This window comes from Quercus lobata, chromosome 9 (assembly GCF_001633185.2).
Source record: "Quercus lobata isolate SW786 chromosome 9, ValleyOak3.0 Primary Assembly, whole genome shotgun sequence".
Taxonomy (NCBI): domain Eukaryota; kingdom Viridiplantae; phylum Streptophyta; class Magnoliopsida; order Fagales; family Fagaceae; genus Quercus; species Quercus lobata.
In genome coordinates this window covers 26,988,671-27,015,688 of record NC_044912.1, presented here as the reverse complement: position 1 = coordinate 27,015,688, position 27,018 = coordinate 26,988,671, and the positions used below count along the sequence as shown (strand labels likewise).

The 27,018-nt window shown below is 40.2% G+C and overlaps 2 protein-coding genes across 3 annotated transcripts; both read right to left on the bottom strand.

Moving 5' to 3' along the window:
- On the bottom strand, positions 1-1,526 carry LOC115960480 (histone-lysine N-methyltransferase, H3 lysine-9 specific SUVH5-like). Its single transcript, XM_031079411.1, has 2 exons — positions 1,401-1,526; positions 1-1,217 (listed from the first exon to the last, which is right to left on the bottom strand). Exon 2 carries the CDS (start codon positions 1,171-1,173, stop codon positions 115-117), a length of 1,059 nt encoding a protein of 352 aa, XP_030935271.1. The 5' UTR covers positions 1,174-1,217; positions 1,401-1,526; the 3' UTR covers positions 1-114.
- An 8,604-nt stretch (positions 1,527-10,130) lies between these two features.
- On the bottom strand, positions 10,131-15,200 carry LOC115958977 (superoxide dismutase [Fe], chloroplastic-like). 2 transcript variants are annotated; one of them, XM_031077259.1, is made up of 9 exons: positions 14,836-15,200; positions 14,698-14,750; positions 13,882-13,953; positions 11,819-12,007; positions 11,210-11,381; positions 10,967-11,085; positions 10,779-10,805; positions 10,645-10,668; positions 10,131-10,519 (listed from the first exon to the last, which is right to left on the bottom strand). In XM_031077259.1, the coding sequence occupies exons 1-9, from the start codon at positions 14,906-14,908 to the stop codon at positions 10,310-10,312; spliced, it is 939 nt and encodes a 312-aa protein (XP_030933119.1). In that variant the 5' UTR covers positions 14,909-15,200; the 3' UTR covers positions 10,131-10,309. The 2 variants fall into 2 exon arrangements, with proteins under 2 accessions (XP_030933119.1, XP_030933120.1); XM_031077260.1 differs by having other exon boundaries at positions 14,839-15,196.
- Between the last annotated feature and the right edge of the window lie 11,818 nt (positions 15,201-27,018).

Here is a 27,018-nt window from a genome sequence, read left to right as displayed (position 1 = left end):
TTAACAAGAGTTTAACAGCATTTATTAAAAACCTAAAGAAAGCACTTCAATTGCACAAAGCTATGTCTACAAAACAAAGAAATCTTAACTGATTCTAAAAATAAATAAAAACTTCTACATGGTAAGCTTCGGTTGCCCCGGAATCCTTCTTAACTCGAACTTGAATACAAGTTTTCCAAATGCTCCTCTTTCTTGCATACATTTATCCACAAGATACAAGCCATCATAGATGTATACTACGGTTTTTGAAGCCTTGGAAACTTCAGAGCCACGAATTACCCTTACAGGAGTTCTAGCTTCCATACTATTCTTCAAAGCAAGGTTTCCACGTTCAAGCTTCTGATCTTTTGGCTTACTTCTTCCAACACTTGGATTCCCACCTTGACCTGAATAAATCAAGACCTCAGATGATATAATGTCATTGACATAACGACCGGAAGCAACAATACTCGTCGCTAATTTTTGTCCACCCTTCACCATGTAATCAATTCCACCTTGAAACTGACGATGAAGGCCAACAACATTCAGTTCAGTTGCACACTCAAACTTGTCACCAACTTCAACTCCAGGAACAGCTCCTATCCGTTTCTCTACGTTAACCCATTTTCGCTCCCATCGAAGATCTGTTGCTGCTGCGATATAAGCAAGCCTGGTTGCCCCATTTTTTATTCCTGACTCTGCTTTCAATTCTCTCATGCGCTTGTTCAATAACTCTCTGAATAGAATCAAAGACTCCTCCACTTTCTTGCGATTATCAATAGGTTTCAAATACTTAGACACAACACTTACCTTTTTTTTCACAACATCCTCATTTTCTTCATTTCTATACATCATGTTAGTTCTTTTGGAAGTTCCACCACATTTATCATCTGAAAAAACCAAAGGTTTGGTTTCTTCCATGGACTTCCTCTTAACTAAAACACTGGTGTTAGACTTAGAAGAAGCAGAAACTGATGGACCAAAGCCAGTAGGGAAATCCCGTTTAACAGGGAAGTCCCTCAAAACCCTTGGCTTTTTGTGCATCTCCTTAACACTGCTACTAGGAACATTAAGCTTATTAGATTCAGCATCACTTTTAGCACCCATTACAGTCACATCACACACTCTATTAGAGTTGGAAGAAAATACAAAACCTCGTTGTTTTGTAGATGTGGGTGAATCAAACAAACCCATTATTGGTTATTGTTTGATTTTTCAAAAAAAAATTGAAGAAACACCTGTTTAGAAAATCAGAAGAAAGAACCATATATCAGACAAAGATTCATATCCATAAGATGGTAAAGCATGTTTAATAGAAACATATCACATAATCACAAAAAGAAATCTCTATATATTATAGACGAAATATTAAAAATAGAAACACATAGAAATCTATATATTAAGAGAGAATAAACACTTACAAGAAACTTGTTCAATGGCCAAGTCCACTTGCTTGCTACTTCACAGAGCGAGTGAATAGGCAAGGGAAAGTGAAGAAGTGGAACCTTTAACGGACAAGATTATACTCAAGGAGCAATACATGTACAAATTATTTGTAAACGTCCAATTTTTTATTAATTTTTATTTAACTTTACCATAAATAACACTTTTTTATTTATTAATAATTACCCCTCACCATTTTCCTAAAATAATTTTTTTTTAACTTTTCTAAAATAATTTACATCTATAACATTATTCCTATTTAAATCTCATAATGATTTGTAATGCATTAAATTTTAAATAAATTCAAATTTTGATATTTTGGCGTCACTCAATCAATGTAACGGACAAAAAAGATAGTGACTGAAAAGACAATTTGGCTTCAGAGCTCTGACTTGTGAGCCCTACTCATGCTTGTGTGCGGTCAAGCACATTGAATGAGCTGGCATTGAGCCAATAAAGTACTTTTTTTTGGAGCAGGAGCCAATAAAGTACTTTGTGTCAGAAATTCTTGTTCATGCGTAAAAGCTTTATCGTTTTTTGTTTTTTTTCTCTTTTTGCGAGACCATTGCCTTTATGGATTTGCGTGATCTTTGATTTTCTAATAAACAAAACCCGCAATTTAGATTTCTACCCCAAAAAAAAAAAAAAAATTTAACCCCTAATTTTGTTAAAATTTGCCCTGGATTTGTGGATCAACCATTTACAATTCTAGGCAAATGGTGAAAAAAATGGTCATGTTTATCATGATACTAGCATTATTTTTATTCTCTATCAATATTATTTTATAAATATAAAGTTTCTTTGAATGGTATTCGTTAAATTTAAAAAAAAATTGATGCTATTTTTTTAAGCATCTTTTTAATATTAGAAATATTAGAAACTGTAAAAAATTTAATTTTTTTATAAAAAATTGCTAAAACTATTTATTAAACTATTGTGCATCTCTTAAAATAAATAAAAAATAATTGTGTTTTTTTTTCTTTTTCTTTTTCTTTTTCTTTTTTGGGGTAAAAAATTGTGTTTTCTTTTATAATAAACGGTTACTTAAAACGTCTCTTGCATTACTTAACAACACTAATCACTCATTATAAAGCCAGTTCACGTGAGGGATGTTGCATTTATAATTTTATATCCGTTTGACAGAAATTTTGATAAATATGAAAAGGGTGAACAGGGAGGGAAGTCATCCTTTACATGGATGTTTTTTTCTTTTCAATAGATATGCTGATGCTTTAAAGATATTAATTAATAAACTATTTTTAGAAAAATTTTCTGGAGAAAGAAAAAAAACCATTAATATTTTGATAGATTTTATAATTTTCTATAAAAGTATTATAAAAACTTTACTAAATTAGTTTATTAACTGTGAGGACATGATTTGTAACGACCCGTAATAGTGTTGGGTTCGCACGTAAAAAAGCTCAAACAATATCATTTATAGAGTGTGGGTTTGAAAGGTTAGGCCTTGGTCACAAGACAGCGGGTTTTTGGTGGTATTCATACATAATTAAATCGTGTTCACCCTAGGAGTTTTTCTCCTAGAGGCGGGATGGAAGGCTCTGATTTTTGGCCATTTTTCCCAACCAGCTTTTGGTGCATTAGCCTTCACATTATATAGCCATTCTTGGTTGATCTTAGCCCTCCACTTGTTGGTCAGACAAGTGCCTACTTCTGTACTCGTTCCATCAGCTGTCCCCTCTTGCTTTCTGTTAGTTGCGATGATCGAAGTTACACTATCCAGGCGTCTTTTCTTATTAATATGGTCAGGACGCTGGTGAGTGCATTTAATACGGAGGGGACGTGTTTACCTTGAACCAATTTTGCACCGTACCTCCACGTGGGCCCCATTTTACTCGCATCCCCTTCAGGGGGCTGTTTGGGGATAGCCTTCATCGAGACGTTACTCTTCCCCTTAAAGTCCTGGAGTGCCGAGGATAGGGTCGTTCTCAGCTGTTCCCCTAGACACCTCGGCCTTTCATCATTCGTCCTTGGCACACACCCTCCTCGGCATGGGCCCTGATCCCTAATAGAGTGTAGGCCGGATCATAAGTTCCCCGGCCCCACATTAACAATTATCATAAAGACATCCAGAGGAATTATTGAATACTTTCAGAATACCATAAATCTATACTCTCTTCTTTCACATAATTGTGGGTTCCACTAATTAAATTTATAGTGAGACCCACAATTCATATGAGAGAGATGAATGGATTTATAGTATTTCCAGAATATTCAATAATTTTCCAAACATCCATTAACGAAACTCATTATTAAGATATTTAAATAAAATATAGACCTTATATTACAACAAGACCTTGGAAGTCGAAAGTATAGCGCAATTAAAGTAATTATATTTAATTTTCAATAAGTAACCCTCTTTCCTCCATATGATCAAAATAATTGTCATTTTTTCACCCCTTTTTCACTCCCAAATAATTAACATTACTACATCCCCAAAATAATTCAAAAGTAAGGTGGAATGTCAATTATTTTGATCATTTATTGAAAATTAGGTATAACAAGTCTAATTTGGTTATATCTTGATATTGTAAGTGTTTCTTCTTTTTTTTCTTTTCTTTTTTGGTGAAAGATGTTGTATGTGTTAATTTACTCTTATATATATCATACCTATTTAATTTTGAACATTCCAATGTTTTTAAAACCAAATATTAAAAGAGTTCAACTCCTGTTTCAAAAAAAAAAAAAAAAAGTTCAACTCCTTTGTCCCACAAAATATGCTCCACTCCATGCACCACTAGTTAATAAATGACACACGTCTATTTTTTTTTTCCTTTCTCAAACTAACAGAAAAGCCTAATATTAACGAAAGTTAATGCCTCAAGTCATTGACAACTCCCACTAGGGGCGGCCCAATAAATTTGAAAGTCTAAGGTGATATATTTAAATGGCCTTTTTTGTTATTGCTTAAATAATATTTAAATAATGTTTAATATCATAATTTTTTATAAAAAAAATAATCATTCTTTTTATTTTGTAATATGTTTTTTTTGGGGGAGAGGAAATGCTAAAACTATAGCAAATTTTACTACAAAAAAACTTACAAACAATGTAGCAATGAATTTGATTAGTGAAATTTCAAGAAAATAATAAACTATGTGGTAATGAATTTTATAATATTTCTAACTTTTTTCTATCTGAATTATTTTTTATAATTAATGACACATATTTATAGAGTCTTTTGGGTTAATATTGTAAAATTCAAAGTTAATTTGCGTTATACGAACTGTTCAAAGATAATTGGGAAAATGAGGAGAGAGACTGAATTTCGGCAATGGCATTGCCGAAATTCAGCCAAAAAGCAGGAGAGAGAATACAAAGCAGGAGAGAGAATAAGGAAAAGGAAAAAGTAGGAGAGAGAATAGGGAGAGAGAAAATGTTGAATTTCGGCAACGGGATTGACGAAATTCCACTGCCCAGTTTTCCTACCGAATGCTATGTGTCCGAGTGTGCCCGAGTGTAGAGTGCTCTTAAAAAAAAAAAAAAAAGGCAATCGCGGCAATGTCATTGCCGAAATAGGGGAATAAATTTTTTTTTTTTTAGCAATTGTGATAATGGCATTGCCAAAAATGGAAAAAAAAAATGGTTTCGAAATCTCTAGAAGAGTAAAAAATAGGTTTCATGTCCACAATATTTTCACAATAAATCACATATAATTAGTTATTATTAGTTAAAAAAATTGTGACAACTAATTGTGGCAATGTCATTGCCGAAATAGGGAAAAAAAATTTGTGGCAATACCATTGCCGAAATAGGGAGAAAAATAAAAGTGATAAACTATTTGAGGCAATTGCATTGCCGAAATAGGGAGAAAAAAAATTGGAAATACCATTGCCGAAATAGGGGAATAAAATTTTTTTTAGCAATTGTGACAATGGGATTGTCGAAAATGTGAGAAAAAAAAGAGAAAAGATTATGGCAATGGGATTTCCGAAATAGGAAAACAAATTTCGACAATTCCATTGACGAAAATGTGGGAAAAAAAAAAAAAAGATTTGTGGGAATCAAAATTTTTCCCCTATTTCGGCAAAATGTGAAAAAAAAAAAAAAAAAAAAAAAGAATTACGGCAACGGGATTGCCATAATTGTTAAAAAAATAATAATAAAAAAAAAAAAAAAAAAGAGAAATGGATTACGGCAATACCATTGCCGTAATCCATTTCTCTTTTCTTTTTTTTTTTTATTTTATTTTTTTTTAACAATTACGGCAATGGTATTGCCGTAATTGTTAAAAAATTAAAAAAAAAGAAAAAAAAAAGAAGAGAAATGGATTACGGCAATGGTATTGCCGTAATCCATTTCTCTTATTTTTATTTTTATTTTTTTTTAACAATTACGGCAATGGTATTGCCGAAATAGGGGGGAAATTGTTTTCCCCCTATTTCGGCAATCCCGTTGCCGTAATTTTTTTCTCCTCTCTTTTTTTTTTTTTTTTTTTTTTTCCTTTTTTCCGAAATAGGGGAAAAATTTTGATTCCCACAAATCATTTTTTTTTCCCACATTTTCGTCAATGGAATTGTCGAAATTTGTTTTCCTATTTCGGAAATCCCATTGCCATAATCCTTTTCTCTTTTTTTTCTCACATTTTCGGCAATCCCATTGTCACAATTGCTAAAAAAAAATTTTATTCCCCTATTTCGGCAATGGTATTTCCAATTTTTTTTTCTCCCTATTTCGGCAATGCAATTGCCTCAAGTAGTTTATCACTTTTATTTTTCTCCCTATTTCGGCAATGGTATTACCACAAATTTTTTTTCCCTATTTCGGCAATGACATTGCCACAATTAGTTGTCACAATTTTTTTTAACTAATAATAACTAATTATATGTGATTTATTGTGAAAATATTGTGGACATGAAACCTGTTTTTTACTCTTTTAGAGATTTCGAAACCATTTTTTTTTTCCATTTTTGGCAATGCCATTATCACAATTGCTAAAAAAAAAAATTTTATTCCCCTATTTCGGCAATGACATTGCCGCGATTGCCTTTTTTTTTTTTTAAGAGCACTCTACACTCGGGCACACTCGGACACACAGCATTCGGTAGGAAAACTGGGCAGTGGAATTTCGTCAATCCCATTGCCGAAATTCAACATTTTCTCTCTCCCTATTCTCTCTCCTACTTTTTCCTTTTCCTTATTCTCTCTCCTGCTTTGTATTCTCTCTCCTGCTTTTTGGCTGAATTTCGGCAATGTCATTGCCGAAATTCAGTCTCTCTCCTCATTTTCCTAATTATCTTTGAACAGTTCGTATAACGCAAATTAACTTTAAATTTTACAATATTAACCCAAAAGACTCCATATTTATAAGACTCATGTAATACTTTAGTATTTATTAAAAGAAAAAAAATGTAAAACTTTTTTTCTATTACCAAAAAAAATTAAAATATATTAATTTTTACCCAAAATTTAGGAGCATTCTCTAGTAGGGGCCTAGGCAACTGCCTAGGCAATAGCCTAAGTTGCCTAGGCCTTAGGCCGGGCCTGCCTCCAACTTCCCTCTAACAACTTTTCCTTTGGTCACTTTTTCTCCACAGCCCAAAGAAGCACTATTCTATTTAGTCAATCTTCACATACCGTTGTCAGAGAGACACTTTGTCCATAGTTCCTGTTATATTAATCGTCAGAAGGTTGGCTTGATTTTTTTCTCAAGCCTTAAATTCATTCTCTCTTTTGCATGCATTGTCAACACAAACCTGATTCTTGTAACACGCCTACATAGAAGTCTAGGTGCGCAGCATGCATGCTTGTTGAAGTTGTTGACTTCCTTGTTACATATATTCTTGCCTTCACATTACTTTGCTGATTTCCTTGCTCTATATCTATCAACCAAAAAAAAATCAATCACCTAAATTTATTATTAAAAAAAATCATGTTTAGAAAAAAAAAAAATATATATATATATATATATATATATCTGGACATGTAGTTCGAAGCCTGCCTAGTAATTAAAAAAAAAAAAAAAAAGAGCCACGTCCAAGAGAAAAGAAAAATTGAAGAAGAGCAATATGGAGTCATGGACAAGCCCATGTACAATTGCACATGGGCATTTTTGTTCAAAAATAATATCCAATTTTTCTCTTCAATTTTCTCTCCATTTTGGAGAGAAAACTTTTTGATGGACCAGTGAGAAAATATCTGGGTTCTATCATTTATTTTCATTCCTCCTCACCTAACCAAATACACTCTAAAAAGTTTTCCTTCCCATTTTCTCTCCAAAATTTTCTATCCACCATATTTCACCTCCAAACAAACACACCCTAAATGTTATTCAAAGAAGGGTGCAAGAGAAAGTGGTGTTGTGTTGTAATTGCAGAGAAGGAAAATAACTTCTCCTTGTTAATTTTATATTTGTTAGAGAGAAGCATTGGGTGTATTGGAGTCTGGGTTTTGTGAGTGACGACATTACATCATTTTGTATACTTAACCTAATAAATTGGTTTAATTATAGTTTACCCATATATGGTTAGACTTGATTTCAAATTGCTGGTTTGAAAAAATATCATTTTGCCCACCCAAAATTAGCTCCTTAAGAGCACTTGCATTGGGGGTGTAAAAACCCCCTAGTTGCTATTTTAACAACTAGACCCTTAAAAGCAAGCTCCATCCGAGTATGTATACCCAAAAAATTATCCACCCTAGCTACAGTATATTTGCAACCTTACTATTCATGTGGTTGTAAAGAAAAAACTACTTTTTTTTTATCTCTCACACACTCTTCCTCTCACACCCTCTCTCTCTCTCTCTCTCTCTCTCTTCTTACTTTTTATTTTTTTATTAGGTAGTTTATATTATTTTATTAGGTTGTATGTAAAAATAAAAATTGGGATGTTGGTTTTATTGTTGGATGGGTTGGTAAAATAGATAAAGTAGTGTTTGAGAATGTAAAATAGGTGTTTTTTTACGTCTTCCATTGTTAGTGCTCTTATGTAGTTGTTTGGTCTATTACCATTTACCATTACCCAACTCATCACTTCCATCATTTTATATAAATATATAAATATATATATATATATATATTTATATAACTTTTTAATCAAGAACTAGAAAGGCTATTTGTAAGAAAATTGAGGCTTTGGTTCAAAAACACCACAAAATTTCATAAAAAAATTGAGATATCTCACTAAAATTTTTGACAACAAAACATAACCCATTTCAATATATAACAATTCCTATGTCAACAACTCAATGAGAACCCAAAGCCCATCACTCTCTCTTTCTTTCCCTTTTTCTCTTTGCATTTATATCTCTCAATTTAGGGCTTTCTCTCTCTCTCTCTCTCTCAAACCAACGCTCACCTCCTCTTTGAATAGCATGAAAGGATTGATGGTGTAAGTAACTTTTTTCTTTCACTAGTTTATTATCGTTTAATTGTTTTGGATTTGAGTTTTTTTGGATTTAGGGTTTCACCTTGTAATTTTTTCATTTCTTTTTGTGTTGTTCTTTATTAAAAAAAAAGTAAAATAAAATTATAAACAAATAAATAAAGGGTAGGGAAATTTTTGTGTTTGATTTGGAAATTGTGGATTAGGGTTTTATAGAATTTTTGTTTGATTTTGGTGTTTATATTTTATAAGGAAGTGAAAGATTTAGGGATTCCAACTAAGCTTCAAGAATACCACATCAAATTGAATCCTTCTTCCTCACAACTTCTCCACACACACAAACACACACACAAAAAAGGATCTTGTGGTGGATTTGGCCATATACATTGTTGATCCCAAAAAAAAGAGACCAACGATGTATTTTAGCCAAACTTGGCCAACAATTAGAACTGATATTATGCATAATTGTGATATTTAATCTCTCACCCATATACGTACCATAACTTTCTTCTCGTGTGAGAGAAATATTACATATCACGTAGAATAAAAATTTCCAAGCTATTGTTTGAAACTAGGTAAGAGTGACACAAAATCAATAATGTCATTTGAAACTTTGGTGACAATACGGAATCAATCATGATGATCTGTTATTGGATGAGCTATTTAGGTTAAACGTCAATAGAAAAGACAACCTATAAGTGATATTATTTATTGTTTATTATTAAAATTAGCCCCTCTAAGAAAAGTATTTTGGAGAATAAACTCAGCTTAAAATCATGGTTTGAAAACACAATTTCACACTTAAAATAAATTTTACTGATGTGAACTGATGACTGATGAGGCAACTCTTCATGTACACTTGCCCCATCAACTCCTGCCACAACAACATAATTTTAGGTGAAACCATATTTTAAAAACAAGATTTCAGTAGTTAATTTACAGCTATTTTCCAAGATATTTTTTTTCATAGCCTTATTATTATTATTATTATTATTTGGAAAACTTCATAGCCCTATTTTTAATAATTATTAATAACATAATAGTTTTTTTTTTTTTTTTTTTTAAACCAGTGAAACTTGAAAAGTATATTTCAACTAGGACTGAGATATCATGACCATTGATTTAATCCAAGGATCAAGAAAATTGATAGCTCATCAATGTGTGTTCTCTCTTCATGTTCTTCCCTTCTCGGTTTCTCTAATTTGGTTCTTTCTATTTTCCGTGTTCTCTCTTCATGCTCTTCCCTTCTCAGTTTCTCTTATTTGGTTCTTTCTATTTTCCTCCCCTTGCACAAACACTCCCTCCTCCTCCTCTCTCACCCAACCCCATAAACAACCACCCAATAAAGCAAAGTTGTACCTTTCATTTTGTTTGAAATGTCACCTATGTTGTTCCTTATTTTAATGAAAGCAAAGTTTACCTCAAAAATTTCATCTAGTGTAGATCCGCTCAAACTGACCTCTCTCTATATATATATATTTTTTATAAGTACAACACCCTAAAGATACTTTTAACTCGACAACAAACAAACACAATTCATTCATTCATTCAGTCTCTGAATCATCAGATTTACTGTCTACGAACATCTCAACAGCTTGGTTGTCTGAATTTCCCACCTCCTTTTCCTCTTTTTTCCTCTTTTCTTCTTCCTCTCGTTCAGTAGCTCGAGCCTTTGCAATTTCAAGTCTAGAACTGACCGCTTCCCATGATACAAGCTTCTCCATGAAGATTGATATGTAATCAGGTCGACGGATCTGTAAAATGAAAATAACACAGTTTTTAGGCTCTCTTACCAACATGAGTCTGTTATAAACATATGGACATTACCATAAAATGGAAGCAAGGTGTATTTCATGTTTTATTAACAAGGTTTCCTCACCTGAAAGTCAAGATAGTAAGCATGCTGTGGAGACAAATCAAATTTAGAAAAATCAGTTCTCAGGTAATAATGATTGTTTCCAAAACGAAGCATACAAGGTTAACTCATTGAACTAGGAGCAAAATTTAAAATACCTCCCAAACATCGATGGTAAGAAGTGGCTGCAAGAAATCGACAAATATCATTAGATACATCAATGAACTGTTATAATGTGAATATAATCTTTCCATAATACTGGACGCCACAATATATGAACATTTTTTATGATATATACAATATCTGAACATGAATTAGGAAGGTTGTAGTCCTTCAAAATACTTACAGAATAATCCCAAACAAGTGGATTTATAGCATTGGGACTCTTCACTACCACAAGCTTTTTGTCTTCATCTGATGGACGGGGATTTTCAGCATTTCCAACATCTAGTCTATTTGCTTTATCTAGAAAAATAAGAAAAGGCAACATTACACCATACCAATTCAGCTAACAATATTAGAGGTGAACTCAAAGAAATTTGGAACAGAATGTAAGAATTGACATGTTTGAGTGGAAGAAACTACTCACATGCAAGCCACGCCCAACCAGAACCAAATTGTGTAGATGCAGCTGACCTGAACTCTTCCACAAATTTTTCAAAAGAACCAAAGTCCCTTTCTATCAGTTGTAGAAGCTCCCCAAAAGGCTTTCCTCCACCACCTGGTTTCATGGATTCCCAAAAGAAATCATGGTTCCAAATCTGAAAACAGGTAAATACACTAGTCAGAAAACTTTAGCCAAGAAAACCAATGTGAAAGACCAGGGTGTAATCAATCCAAAATCATTACTGTTATCATGAAATTACCTAACATAAAATCCCAATAACATTTAAAACATCCATTGCTTGTATGAATTTGCAGATAAATAAACTATATGCCAGATAAAGAGTTGTTAATAACATAGGAAAGAATCAAGTAAAGAAATCACTTTATAGGACATCAAGAGAATTTTTCCTTAAATATCTATTATTATGCTCCGATAGTAATCATCAGACATGATGCTTATAACAACAGCAACAACAAAAGAAATTACCGGAAGATATTTGAACCAGGTTTCATTACAATTATATAATTCAAAACTAAATATATGACATCAGCCTTGCAAAATTATCCCTCAAAACAGTTTAAAATAGCATACCTGGGCCGCGTTGTTGAAAGGTGGAAGAATATCACCCTTGTTGTATGTAGTGATTATAATATCTTCTAACGGCATTTCATCTAGCTCTGTTCCTATAATTTGCTTGTTTAGGTTATCCACATAGCCCCTATGGTGCTTCCCCCAATGATACTCCAATGTCTCCTGGCTCATATGTGGCTCCAGAGCATTCTGTCACATACATTAAACAAAGTGTATAATAATCACTAATTGATATGGACTCAAACTTGTCTAAAAATTTCAACAAGCACTCAATGAAAATTTCCACCAATTTCACTTGTGGTTTAAGTTGCATGGAAATGTTAATATTTCTCTCATCATAAAGTTTATTCGCCGTGAACAACCAGCAAAAGGCATTAAAGCTGCGAAGATCAATACACCAATTGCGGTACAATAGAGTTGTAATTCACTAGTTATTCCAGATGCTCGCCAAATCTGGAAAAAACCGGAGGTTATTTGTATTCCTTGGAAACCCCTGCCTACATCACCATTCAATATTTCTTGGCCCACTATTGGTCAAACCACCTTGGCACTAGGTCTAATGTGAGTAGGATCACTTAACCATGCTTCATAATTGGAAAAACGAGCACCGTGGAAATACATGCCACTCAGCCAAAGAAAGATGATGGAGAGTTGGCCGAATAAACAAGAAATTAAGTTGATATAAACAGCTTGTTTGTCACAGATTTAGCAATGACAATGGGGTGGAATGATGAACAAAGAGCAACTCATTGCCAGGCCAGGCTTCATGACATAGAACAGATTGCTCTAATAACACATCTGATCCAATATCATATATTGGACTGTAAATCAGGATGCTAGAAGTTGGGGCACACAAGATGAATGTGCATTACGTATTATCATTTTAAAAATAAAAATCATACATTTATTAGATTTACCATCATTTCAAAAAAAAAAAAATTCTTGTTAAAAGAGGTTATCATAAAGTTTATTTAATTAACTTTTGGTAGTTGAGAGAAAATTTGGGGGGGGACAAAAAGGTTTGTGATAGACAGGAAAATTAGTGTTTACAATCTTTGAAGTAAAAAAAGGGAAGAAGCAATTGACGCCTGTAGATGTTCCTTGAGTAAAAATAGGATATGGAAGATATAGGTAATTGTCCTGTCATGGTTCTCATTTAAAATTTAATTAAATTAATAAGCTCTAAAGAAAGCTGACAAGTACAGCCCAAAAAAATTGATGTAAAATAGCCATCAAAGCTGAAGATATGGGTATTTATGTAATAATGAATGCTAGTATGCATGATACATTTGGCAAGCACATAACTTACTAGTAATGCAAAAGGTAATCAAGGCAAGCCTGAGAAAAATAGACAATATAATCACTCAATTTCTTTTCAAGGAACCACTCACATTTTAACAAAGCAATGTGCTCGGCATGGCAGTGTCAAGTTCAACGCAATATAATACCTATGCATCTTCTTATATCACACACACATAAAATAACCCATCATTTCTCTATTAAAAATAGAACTTAGTTAAAAATTTCAGCCCTTAATTGTCAGAATGATCATCAAGAAATCTGTGCCCACTTCCTTTGTGGTGTGCCAAAGGAAGCCTATACACAGAATGCATATAAAAGGTAACTGGAATGATATGCCAGAGAAAAACTCTATAAAACAGGAATCAAGATGATAATCATGAAAATCCCAAAAGCTCTCAGTTAGCATATAAAGTCACAATTTAAGCATATGTGAGGGAAAAAAATGTGTTTATCAAGCCCATAAAATGATGTGTTATAATAATTTTTTTTAATGGTAAGTTAGATGTGTACCTAGTAGGTCTTGAACCTAGTATGTCTTGAAACCTTGACCTCACTCCTTATCATATTATTATTGTTATGGAGAGAACACGTGTATATAACATAGGAACACCATTATGTTATATTAACCACTTACCCTTGTCATTATTATTCAATGTGGGATTTCACTCACACTTGTATATCTAACAATTATGAGAACATGTCAGTTAAATAACAGCTTGTCCTACGCCAAAAGTTATACAGAGGGGATCTTCAAATCTTACCAGTGGATATGGAGGAGGCTTCAGCTCCAATTTTGCAGTAATTGTCGAACCAGCTTTTCTTGTACAACATCTCTGTTGCCACACAACATCAAATGTTTCTCATAATTAAATAAAGAATAAGAGAAACCGGAAAAGGGTTTATATAGATGCTCAGTCCTAAAAATTCAGGAATAATGACGGTATAAACTTCCAATAAACAAATAAATAAAGGATTCTGTTGTTCTGGGACACAAAAATATGACATGTTAATTGTAAATTGTCTTATTAATTAGGAACTCAAAAATCAAAATGTCTAAATCTGGAATAGATAATTCACAATTAGGCCATAATATTACTAACAATCATTTGGAATCTTTAAGATAGCAGGATATGCAAGTCTACAACTACATTGAACAAAAGCTTTCTTCTGTTTCTTTTTTGTTAACATCTAATCAAGAGAGCTTATACACCAAAAAGATTTATCTATGTTCTATAGCCAGCTGTCCTACAGCTTGATTACCAAATTTTCTACTTTAACAAAAACTAATCAATACATGGTTGTTTTCCTGATGCAAGCAATTGTTTCTAATATATTCATTCAAATTCTCATAGCCTAGATTATGTGCAGTGCACTGCAAAATTTTCAACAATCAACCAATGTTCCATTGGGGTAATTGGGCTGAACCGAAATCCCAAAATGAGCTCCACCATAAGAATTGTTCAAAAAGAAACGCCACCCAAATTCTATTGTATATAGATTTAGCCGCAGCAGAACTTTGAGAATAGAAAAAAGCTCTATAAATATGGAAATGAAATGAAAGCAGAGTTAGTGAAGACCTTTTTGTTTGTCCATTGGAGACTAGGAGTTGGTTGTTGAATTCCATGTAGCCCTGTAAATTAACCCAAACCCATGTTAGAGAGATATATATAGAGAGAGTACCCGAGTGGTGTAAGAAAGACCTTGTAGGCTACAACAACCTTGGCGAGGAAGAAGTGCGCACGTTAGCCAAGTAGAGGATGCTGCAGCTGCAGCTACAGCTACCACCATATCTCAAAAACTCAAACGTTATCTTTAGTGCTAGTGTTTTGGTTTCTTTCTTTGTTTCCCTCCCTTAAGCACGAGCTAAATTTTAAACTTCCTTACTCTCAAGAACAAAGAAGAAGAGAACAGTATAGCAGTACTATGTACTAGACTAGTCTCTTCTCAAAAAAAAAAAAAAAAAAAAAAAAAAAAAAAAAGTACTAGAACTAGTACTAACTACTAGTACTTCCCAGCTTATCAAAAAAATAAAAACTACTTCCCAGTTCCAAGCTCTGAAGAAGAAGAAAAAAATAAGAGTACAGTCTATACTCACTACTTCTGTTTCTGTTTTGGATATTGGGCTGGCTCTTGGGCTCAACCAATTTAGTTGGACATATTTGGGTACCACTCTGATATATATTATTGTTATTCTTTTATCAAAGTGTTCTTTTAAGCCCTTTGGCCCAAAATGAGAAAAGCGATTTAAAAAGGCAACTATTATTGTTCTTTTCTTTTTTTTTTTTAATAAAAAAATTACGATTGTACTTGTATATAAAAGATTGAGATAGTAGCCAAACCTTGTAGCTTTTATTGGTATTTTCGACGTATACGTTTAGGCCCTATTTGGTTCCACATCACCTCAAAATATGTTTGGTTCCATTTTTTGTTCTTAATTTCCGAATTCAGTACCCAAAAATGTGAGAACCAGAGCAATACTTTGGAGTTTTCAGATTCATGAGAGGCATTCTCATAATAAAACGCAACTCAATTGGTGTTGGGCCCCACTTGAGAATAAAAAATGAGAACAAAGTATTGAAAATGAAACAGGCCTTTCGAAATTAGAATTCAAATTCTCTCTTCCCATTATTGTAACTAGTAAGTTACCCGTGCGATACACGGATAATTTTGTAACATTTTATATAAGACGGTTTTGGATAGTGTTGTACATATATTATAAAAAAAGTAAACTAAATTAGAGTAAAGAAACATATACATTTTGAGATATTAAAAATTAATTTAGTAGTTTCATTGCATATTTATAGTCTTTTCAAGGAAATTTTTTATTTTATTTTTAAATCATGAAACCAAAAATAAATGCAAAAGAGTAACGGCACCATGAAAATCAACTAATTTGTGTTGTGTTCACATATTTAATACTATGAAATAAAAGTATGTCCAACTCTCTCATTGTCTTTCACTCATCGATAGTGTGACATTAAAACATGATGTGGGCAAGTGTGTATGCATGTGTCTTATAGATGATTTAAAACCATGGTAGAATATGGCTTTACATTGCATACCAAGTATTCTCTTTACTTAGATACCCAAAACAAAAATTATCCAACCAAATGACCCAAACCTAAATCATATTTAACCCCCTAATTTAAAAAAGAAAAAAAAAATACTCATAGAGGTTTCGGCGTCTTGATGGTGGTGGGAGGCCAATATGATGGAGGCGGCAACCTCTTAGATTTCTCTCTCTCTCTCTCTTAAATGTTTTATTGGTCTCAGGTCTTTTATTTTGGTAATATGTAGTGAAACAATGTGTTTTATTTAACAATCCACAACATTTTTATGTCTCTCTATCTCTCTCCAAAGCCTTATCTGGTTAGTTATTACTATTAGTCCTTAATTATTATTTTTTTGTTTTTAAAAAAAATATTAAAAAGGTGGGTATGCTAAAAGACATGAAAAAGAAAGAAAAGTGTGATGTAAGCTTAGGCAATAAATGAGGGATTAATGAGATAATAGTAAAATAAGTTAATGTAAATGTACGGCACCGAGACCCTAGGCCCATACAGACCCCGGGCCCTGCCCAATTGTACAGTGCGGTGATCCCAGGCCCATACAGGCCCTGGGCCTTGTCCCGTACTGGCTTTGGCCACAGGCCCAGCCGAAAGGTCCAGTCGTCCTACGCCATTCCCGGGGATTCATAAATAACAAACAGGTGTAGGGTATTAAGTTCCAAGGTGGGCTCGGTCAAACGTTCCCGGTCATGAACATGAGTCATTCCCGGGAAAATGTGGTACGTACGGGAGACGGTGCTGCCGAGCATTATCGGTCCAGATGGAATCAAGTTCCAAGATCATAAATGCAGCACCGCCCTCTCACCTAAACATCCACTTAAATCAAATGATATTGGACCTTCAATGGCACAAACGGTGGCTGTAATCATGATCTTCCCACTAACCTTGGCTATAAATAGAAGAAAGATGGGAGAAGAAAGGGGATTTTTTGGGGAGAGAAAAAGAGTGAAAGAGTGAACATCAAACTGGGCGTTGCTTTGAGTCTCTGCCGAGAACGACCCATAGTAGGAAATCTTCAAGCCCACTACAAATAGATTGTGAGCCCATAATAATCCAAGGCCCATAGGCCTCGTACTTGGTTCTTACAATTGGCGCCCACCGTGGGGCTCTCCTACAAAGCTGTAGTTCGACTGGGACTCAAACGACGAGGATGTCTGAGGAGCGTGCACCAAGCGGCTCCATGGGATCTTCTCGGGGGTCAACATGGAGGGAGAGAAGGCAAAAAAGGCGGGAAGATAGGGAGCACTCAAGAAGGGAGGAAGGGTCCGGACAAGGAGAAGGATCGGCTCAGACACACTGGACGGTTTCGGACGTCTCGGCGCATCGGCGGCATGACGAAAGGGACCGAGAGCTGGAACGGTTACGCAGACTGGTAATGGACCTAGAGCTGGAAGCAAGGGTTCGGCGAGATGAAAGGAATCGCAACTCCCAGCAAAGGAGAAGCCAGGGTGAGGCCTCCAGCCGGTCTAATACGCATCGGTCCCGAGACCGGTCGCGCTCCCAAGAGTCGCAACGGCAATCACGGGAACCACGCAATCGACGGAACCGCTCACGGTCGCACGGTTATGATCACCAAGGATCAGAATCACCGGAAGAACGTCTACACCACAATGCCTCCATGGACGCAATGAGCCGGGCTCTACGGATGGCTGCCCGGTCACCGTTTTCCGATGAAATTGAACGGGCCCCTATGCCGAGCAGATTCACACGACCACCATTCAATTCGTATGAGGGAAGGACAGACCCTGTGGAGCATGTTAGCCATTACATCCACATGATGTCTTTGCATGCGCACAACGATGCATTAATGTGTAAGGTTTTTCCCTCTAGTCTCGGTTCCACGGCACTAAGATGGTTCAATGGTTTGCGGAAGGGCTCCATACACAGCTTTGCCGAGCTGATTCAGGAATTCGGCAGCAGGTTCGTGACATGTAGCCGGGTGCAACAGCCGGTTGACGCACTACTTTCCATGAAGATGAGGATTGGGGAAACCCTTCGGAGTTATGCCAGCCGATACTGGGAACTCTATAACGAGATTGGTGGAGGAAATGAGAAAATTGCGGCAAGCACCTTCAGAATGGGGCTCCCTGAGGATTCTGAATTACGGGAGTCACTGACGAGAAGACCCCCCGAGGACATGAGGCAACTGATGAGACGCATAGAGGAGTACAAACGCCTGGAAGATGACCGGTTGCAAAGCAGGGGGAAAGCTCCGTTAGTGGGGAGATCTCGGCAAAACGTTTTGCCGGCAAAACCGAAACGAGACTTCAGAATGCAGGGACCAGAGGGGCAGATCGACGGGGTCAATGTGGTGTTTAAAGAGCCAGTTCACAAGATCCTGGAACGGATCAAAGACGAGCCATTCTTCAGGTGGCCGAACAAAATGGGGGGCGACCCATCTCGGAGGAACCAAAACTTATACTGCACCTATCACAGAGACAAGGGGCACACGACTGAACAGTGCCGGGTATTAAAAGATCATCTCGGACAGCTAGCAAGGGCCGGGTACTTAAAAGAGTTTGTAACAGATTCCGTTAACCGAGAAACCGGGCAGGGATCCCAACAGAAAAGGAATCCCCTTCCACCACCCCTGGGGGTAATCGAAGTCATCCATGCCGCACCAAGAAGGGCAGCAGCGGCTAAAAGGATACTGACAGTAGCCTGCGCGGAAGGAGAATCATCCAAAAAGAAGAAAAAAGGTGGACGGCCGACCATCTCGTTCGGAGAAAATGATTTCGAGGGGACGGTCCAACCCCACGACGATGCTTTGGTGGTGACAGCCCGGATAGGCGGATTCCTGGTGAAGAGGGTGATGATTGATCAAGGAAGCGGAGCCGACGTCATGTACCCGGATCTCTTTGAAGGGCTAGGGTTAAAGACCCAGGATTTGGCGAAGTATGACACGCCGTTGGTCTCGTTTGATGGGAGGGTTGTAATTCCCGAGGGGCAGATCTCTCTCCCAGTGAACATGGAAAGCAAGACAGTTATAGTTACATTTATAGTGGTCCGATCATTCGCACCATACACCGCAATCCTGGGAAGGCCGTGGATTCACGCAATGGGGGCTGTCCCGTCCACCCTTCACGTAAAAATGAAATTTCCAACCGAGAATGGAGTTGCCGTGGTAAGGGGGAATCAGCAGGTGGCAAGGCAGTGCCTAGTCGCCGCGGTCCGGTGGGAGAACGAACAGCTCGGTCGAACTGAGGAGAACGAGAAAGAAAATTCATAGCAATTACAGAAACCCCAGGGGGAAGCTGGGGCGGACGTTGCCGAGGAGGTGCTGAAGGTAAGGATTCTCCCAGATGCTGACAAGTATTTCCAGATAGGTACAAGCATGAACGACCGGGAAAGGGTAGATATGTTGCTGTTCTTATTGCAAAACGTGGACGTTTTTGCGTGGAGCCCGTATGAAGTGCCCGGCGTAGATCCCGAGTTCATTGTCCACAGACTCAACGTGGATCCGTTATTCCCCCCAAAGAAGCAGTAACCGAGAAGAGCGTCGAGGGAACACGTCGAGGCAGTAAACCTGGAGGTACAGCGGCTGAAGGATGCCGGAGCCATAAAGGAGATATTCTTCCCGAAGTGGTTGGCAAACACTGTCGTGGTAAAGAAGAAGAACGGGAAATGGAGAGTTTGTGTGGATTTCACAGACTTGAACAAAGCATGTCCCAAGGACCCATTCCCGATGCCCAAGATTGACCAGCTAGTAGATGCAACGTACGGGCATCCGAGGATGAGCTTCCTGGATGCCTTCCAGGGCTACCACCAAATTGCCTTGGCACCCGAAGACCGAGAAAAGACTGCATTTATCTCCCCGAATGCGAATTATCACTACGAGGTCATGCCGTTCGGACTAAAGAACGCCGGGGCTACGTATCAGAGAATGATGACGAGAATGTTCCGAGAAAAAATTGGATGCACGGTTGAAGTTTATATCGATGATATGGTGGTGAAAAGCAGAATTGAGTCGCAGCACACCGAAGATCTCCGGGGAGTGTTTGAGATACTACGTCGGTATAAATTGCGCTTGAATGCCGAAAAGTGCACTTTCGGAGTGGGGGCTGGTAAGTTCCTGGGGTATCTGATCTCTACTCGGGGTATAGAAGCCAACCCCGACCAGATAGAAGCCGTGAACCGCCTCAAACCACCAAGCAATCCCAAAGAGGTGCAAGTGCTCACTGGAATGCTAGCGGCCCTGAACAGATTCATCTCCAAGTCTGCCGACCGTTGCCGGCCTTTTTATCAGCTTCTGAAAAAGTGGAAGGGGTTTCTATGGGACGAGAGCTGCGATGAAGCCTTTCGAGGGCTAAAGGAATATTTGGCAAATGCGCCGAGGTTGACGGCCCCGGATCCCGGAGAGGATCTGTTTATGTACCTCGCTGTCACCGACCATGCGGTAAGTGCTGTGTTGCTGAGGGACCGGGGAGTGCAGATGCCGGTGTATTACGTGAGCAAAACCTTGGTCGATGCCGAGACAAGGTACCTGCCTCTCGAGAAGTTAGTTTTGGCTCTGGTGCACGCCACGAGAAAGTTGCCACATTACTTCCAGGCACACACAGTGTTCGTCCTCACCGAGTATCCATTGCAGTCACTATTGAAGAGATCAGACTTCACAGGGCGGATTGCCAAGTGGGGGACTCGGTTGGGATCGTTTGACATAAGATACCGGCCTAGAAGCTCGGTGAAGGGACAGGTTCTGGCTGACTTCATCGCAGAGTTTACACCCAAGGATGAAGGCAAAATAATCTGTAGTACGGAGATTCGCCCATGGAGGTTATTTGTGGACGGTGCATCGAATGCTATGGGGGCCGGGGCTGGTATTGTCATTGTCACCCCGGAGGGTATACGACTGGAACACTCCCTCAGACTGGGGTTCAAAGCCTCGAACAACGAAGCCGAATACGAAGCCATGTTGGCCGGATTGAGGGCAGTATTACATCTGGGCGCAAAGGACATAGAGATCTACTCTGATTCTCGACTGGTGGTTTGTCAGATCACTGGGGACTTCGAAGCTCGGGACCCCAGAATGAAAGCTTATCTCGGCGCGGCAAAGCAGATTATCAGTCAGTTTGGAACGGTAAAGATATCCCAGGTAGCCCGGTCACAAAACAAGCACGCTGACTCTCTTGCCACGTTAGCCTCATCGGCTACCGAGGATACGCCAAGGCTCATCACGGTAGAACTTGTAAAGGAGCCAAGCATCCAGGTGAAGAATGTTCCCAACCAAGCCGGAGTAGAGATTGCGCAGGTGGCAGTAGCTGGTCCAAGTTGGATGAGCCCGATCATAGACTTCCTTGCCGAGGATAAAGTTCCGGAGAATGAGGCCGAGGCCAACAAGATTCGGCGAGTGGCTCCCAGATACTGGCTGTCTTCAGACCGAAAATTGTACCGAAGATCCTTTGCAGGCCCTTACCTCTTATGCCTACATCCAGACAGGGTCAAAGAGCTCCTGACCGAGCTGCATGAGGGAGTGTGCGGCGGGCATGCCGGGGGACGATCTTTGGCACACCGAGCAATGACACAGGGGTTTTGGTGGCCACAGATGCAGAAGGATGCCGCCGAATACGTACGAAGTTGCGAACAATGTCAAAAGCACGCCCCAATGATCCATCAACCTGCAGGACAGCTAAATCCTGTCAGCAGCCCGTGGCCATTTGCACAATGGGGGCTTGACATCCTTGGGCCTTTCCCCCGGGAAACGGGGAACCGCCGTTTTGTATTGGTGGCTGTAGATTACTTCACAAAGTGGGCTGAAGCAGAGGCCTTGGCTAATATCCGGGATTCCGACGTGAAAAAATTTGTATGAAAAACATAGTTACACGGTTTGGGGTGCCGAATTCGCTGGTATCAGACAATGGGCTGCAGTTCGACAGCAATGCTTTCCGGAGCTTTTGTAGTAAGCTTGGCATCAAAAACAAGTATTCAACCCCGGCATACCCACAAAGCAACGGCCAAGCTGAAGCGGTAAACAAGACTATCTTGAACGGGCTCAAAAGAAGGTTGGACGGAGCAAAGGGAAGATGGGCGGAAGAGCTACCCAGTGTATTATGGGCGTACCGCACGACCCCTAGGAGATCCACGGGTGAAACCCCGTTCTCCCTGACATACGGCTCGGAAGCAGTCATACCAACCGAGGTGAGCTTATGCAGTGCACGGGTCGCCGGGTTTGACCCCGTACAGAACGCCGACCTGATGATGGAGCGTTTGGATTGGCTAGAAGAATGCAGGGAGGCTGCGACCATACGTCTTGCCGAGTATCAACAGAAGCTGGCCCAGAGGTACAACCGAAATGTAAAGAGCAGGGAGTTCATTGCCGGGGAACTAGTATTAAGAAGGGTAGTGGGAAACATGCGGGACTTGACTGCAGGGAAGCTCGCTCAGAGTTGGGAAGGACCATACAGAGTCACAGCTATTGCGGGTGCAGGGGCCTACTACTTGGAAGACCTTGACGAGATGCCACTCCCCCGACCATGGAACGCCAACAACTTGAAGAAGTTCTACGCATAATCATCGGTGTAAGCCATTACTTGTATCCCATTGAAATTAAGAGCATGATGAATCCTTTTGTATAAGCTATTTTTCATTCCTTAGCCGTACGCCGGAAGAATCACCATCAAATCTCAAAGGACAGAAGCCTGACTCTCGGTTCGATCACTATCACCGAGCAGGCGGAAACCTACAAATAATAATCTAAGGACAGAAACCTGATCCTCGGTTCGATCACTATCGCCGAGCAGGCGGAAACCTACAAATAATAATCTAAGGACAGAAACCTGATCCTCGGCTCGGTCACTATCGCCGAGCAGGTGGAAACCTACAGATAAGTCTCTAAGGACAGAAGCCTGACCCTCGGTTCGATCACTATCGCCGAGCAGGCGGAAACCTACAAATAATAATCTAAGGACAGAAACCTGATCCTCGGCTCGATCACTATCGCCGAGCAGGTGGAAACCTACAGATAAGTCTCTAAGGACAGAAGCCTGACCCTCGGTTCGATCACTATCGCCGAGCAGGCGGAAACCTACAAATAATAATCTAAGGACAGAAACCTGATCCTCGGCTCGATCACTATCGCCGAGCAGGTGGAAACCTACAGATAAGTCTCTAAGGACAGAAGCCTGACCCTCGGTTCGATCACTATCGCCGAGCAGGCGGAAACCTACAAATAATAATCTAAGGATAGAAACATGATCCTCGGCTCGATCACTATCGCCGAGCAGGTGGAAACCTACAAATAATTCTCTAAGTACGAAAACCTGATTCTCGGCTAGATTCCCGGTTCAGCCAAAGCCTAACCCGACCCTTTTTCAAATACTAAGTCAAAAAGCGCTCTCAAAATACACTAAGCGCCGCGTAAATGGTTCTCGGGGGTACTATTACATTAAGCCGCCATAGCACTGGCGTGGTTCAAGCAAAACACGAACAGAGATAATTTCATTCGACAAATTCAAACGGAAAAAGAAAACGGACTTCCAATTAAAGTAGAGCAATTGTTCGGCCACCACATCCCGGTGACATAGGCAAATAAAACCAACAAAATAAAACAAATGTTCGGTCACCGCATCCCGGTGACGTGAGCAAGTAAAACTAATAAAATAAAAATGAGCAAGCAAGATAAAGGAAAAATTAGCGGGGAGGTTGGTTCGGCGGTATCACTTCCTGCTGGCCGGCCAAAGAAAAAGGCGGGGCGTCACCGAGAAGCTCCTGCACAGTCGGGATACTGGTGACTTCCATTTCCTCAGGCTCGGCGTGAGCGTCGATTTGCTCAACCAGCTCCCTCATACTGGCTGTCTCTTCCTCGTCAATCGCCACCGGGGTACCCTGAGCAGCAGGGGCGGGGCTCGGGAATGGGATTTGGCCGGGGTCTCTCAGATGCGAATCCTCAGGAACACCCATTGCCTGAAGGGCGGCAAACCACCCGGCCTCAAAGCCCATATTCCTAGCCCGAGCAACCACCGGCTCTACAGAGTTTTCGGCATCAGCAAAGCCGACATCATACCATTTCTGCTCCGCGGCTGCCAAGCCTGCCCTAAGGTCAGCTATCTCCTCGGCATTGGAGGTGTTAAGGCTGATGGCTTGGGCTAGCTTAAGCTCCGTCTCATTCTGCTGGGTTAGGAGCTCCGCACACCTTTTCTCGGCCAGGGACCGGTTCTTCTCGGCAACTGCAGCCTTTTTCTCAGCAGACTCGGCGGCCTTCAGTTTTTCCTTAGCCGTTTTCACCGCCGCCTCGCGCGCCTCCTTCTCGCGCTCGCTCTCCTCAGCAAGCTCCCGTGCCCGAGCAGCCACAATGTGGGCCATTTGAGCAGCCTAGCAAGGACAAAAGTTAGAAAAAAGGCAAAAGGAAACCTGTATGAAGAACTAGATAGACAAAAAAAATTACCGCAATGGCGTGCCACTCTAACCGGCGCCCTACGGACTCCTCGGATCCATCCTCGAAAGCATGCACATCCTCGGGAAGTTGGAGAGCTTCGGCCAAAGATTGGGCAATACGGCCGCCCTCCCCTTTATCCCACATCCGAATGCAGGCGGTTGACGGCAATGGTTTGCCGTCCAGAAGGATCTTCGGCTCCCACGCAGGAGCCACTTGGGAGGAGGACGCGCCCCCCGTGCCGGCTTCAGTCGGCGGCTCACGGATAACAATACCACCTGTTGGACGGGGAGGAGTCTGGGCAGCGACCTCTCCCGGGCAAGTGGAAGGTTGATCGGTGACCTTTTGCTTCTTCCGGGCACGTCCGGCCTGCGGTGGGGGTGAAGGCTGCGGCACTTGACCCCGGCCCTCTGGATTAGGGGGCTGATTGGATTGTCGGGCACTGGGCACAAACCGTTCTACCGACAGCACTTTTCTAGATACCATCTTTCCCTTAGGCCGGGCAGCTCTAGCTAAAAGGGCGGCCGCTTCTATCACTTGTTGTTGGTTCACGGCGGCCGGATTCTCGGGGATTGGCTGCTCTTGCGCTTGGCCTTGCTGCACGGCTTCGTGGGCTAACTCCCTGATACGCCGGGATGCTTTTTCCGCGGATTCGTCTCTCAAAGGGGCTAGCTCGTCTGCGCGAGTAACCCGCCGGCCAAATTCCCTCGCTTCCCCGGTTGTAAGACTCGGCGGTAAAAAGTTCACGTACCGAACGTCTATATACGACAGCAGGGGGCTGTCAACTATCAGGGCCTGCTTGAACGGCTGCCAAGTAGAATAAACCGGCTCCACACCGAGGATCAAATGCGAAGCCCGGAGTTGCCCGTCCCAATGCACGTATATCTCAGAGCGGAGGACGAAGTTTAAGTCTTTGGCGTGGACGACTCTGAGGTCCTGCACAAACACTTTGCCGTCTGCAAAAGATCAAATGACGCATTAGTCTCTAATCATAAAAATTCTTTTTACCGAGAGGAAGAAAATGAGAGGCGAAAGAAAGCAGTTATATGAAGGGGATGGAACGAACCCACTTCACGCGGCGTAAGGGGGCAAGGAAACTCCCCGGCAAACCAATTGCCGCTCACCCTAACGAACTCATTGGCGGAGTTCCTGTTCGAATCAGGTAGGCATGATATCAGCCGTACCCGTGCATCCCTTGTCTTTAGGTAATAACCGGTGGCTTTGCTCCCACAGAGCCTATACATTTGGTTAATGTCATGGTGGTCTAACTGTAAGTTAAAGGTGTGGTTCAACTTACTGACGCAACTAACTACCCGGTAAAAGTTGGGGGGAAGTTGGTCCGGGCACAGCCCGTAGTAAGTGAGTGTGTTTATTAAGAGGGGATCCACGGGGAACCTGACCCCACCTTCTAGAATGGACATCAAAGGAAAGAAGGCTATACCATGCCCTCGGTGGAGTTCAATATCGCTCTCATGGCAGTAGGCCACATCCACGTCATTGGGAATGTTAAAATTACTCCTAAAGGTGGCCAAAGCAGCCGGGGACTCTAGGAGGTAAGAGTAACCCATCTATAACGCCTAAAAATACGAAAGTAAACTCAAAGAAATGAAAGTTGAAAGGAAAAGGAAGGGGAAGAAAAACTTACTTTGGGTTCTAAGGAGGAAAAGAACACTGGGTAAGCAAGCGCACAGAAATGTGGTCGGCAGAGAAAAAGAACTCTAAAGATTGGCAGAGGAAAAATGGGATGCTGTTCAGAGGGAGGTTATTTATAGAGGAAAGAAAAGTGAATGGAGGAAGAAGAAGCGTCTGAATCAAGCATTAAATGGGCGCGGTCTACGAGCAGTCCAACGAACGCCAAGCATAACCAATCCGCACGTCGCTTCGGTCCTCGAACCGTCAAGCAATAATGACGACTGCGCCTGGCGCCGCGAAACGGCGCGTCTTTTGAGATGAATATTAAATGAGAAATGACGGTCAGAAGTCCCAGGCTAAAAGACTCCCGAGGTCAAAAGGTCCCATGCTGCTCCTTGATTCTTCTCGATGACCGAGTATGAATCAAGGGGGGGCTATTGTACGGCACCGAGACCTTAGGCCCAAACAGACCCCGGGCCCTGCCCCAATTGTACAGTGCGGTGATCCCAGGCCCATACAGGCCCTGGGCCTTGTCTCGTACTGGCTTTGGCCACAGGCCCAGCCGAAAGGTCCAGTCGTCCTACGCCATTCCCGGGGATTCATAAATAACAAACAGGTGTAGGGTATTAAGTTCCAAGGTGGGCTCGGTCAAACGTTCCCGGTCATGAACATGAGTCATTCCCGGGAAAATGTGGTATGTACGGGAGACGGTGCTGCCGAGCATTATCGGTCCAGATGGAATCAAGTTCCAAGATCATAAATGCAGCACCGCCCTCTCACCTAAACATCCACTTAAATCAAATGATATTGGACCTTCAATGGCACAAACG

Excerpts from the sequence above, each read along its gene's own strand:
- LOC115960480 (XM_031079411.1), bottom strand. The coding sequence starts at position 1,173 with ATGGGTTTGTTTGATTCACCCACATCTACAAAACAACGAGGTTTTGTA.
- LOC115958977 (XM_031077259.1), bottom strand. The coding sequence starts at position 14,908 with ATGGTGGTAGCTGTAGCTGCAGCTGCAGCATCCTCTACTTGGCTAACG. Across the intron at positions 13,954-14,697 it reads TCCAATGGACAAACAAAAAG|AGATGTTGTACAAGAAAAGC; the intron begins GTCTTCACTAAC and ends GTGTGGCAACAG. Across the intron at positions 10,669-10,778 it reads TTACCATCGATGTTTGGGAG|CATGCTTACTATCTTGACTT; the intron begins GTATTTTAAATT and ends TTGTCTCCACAG.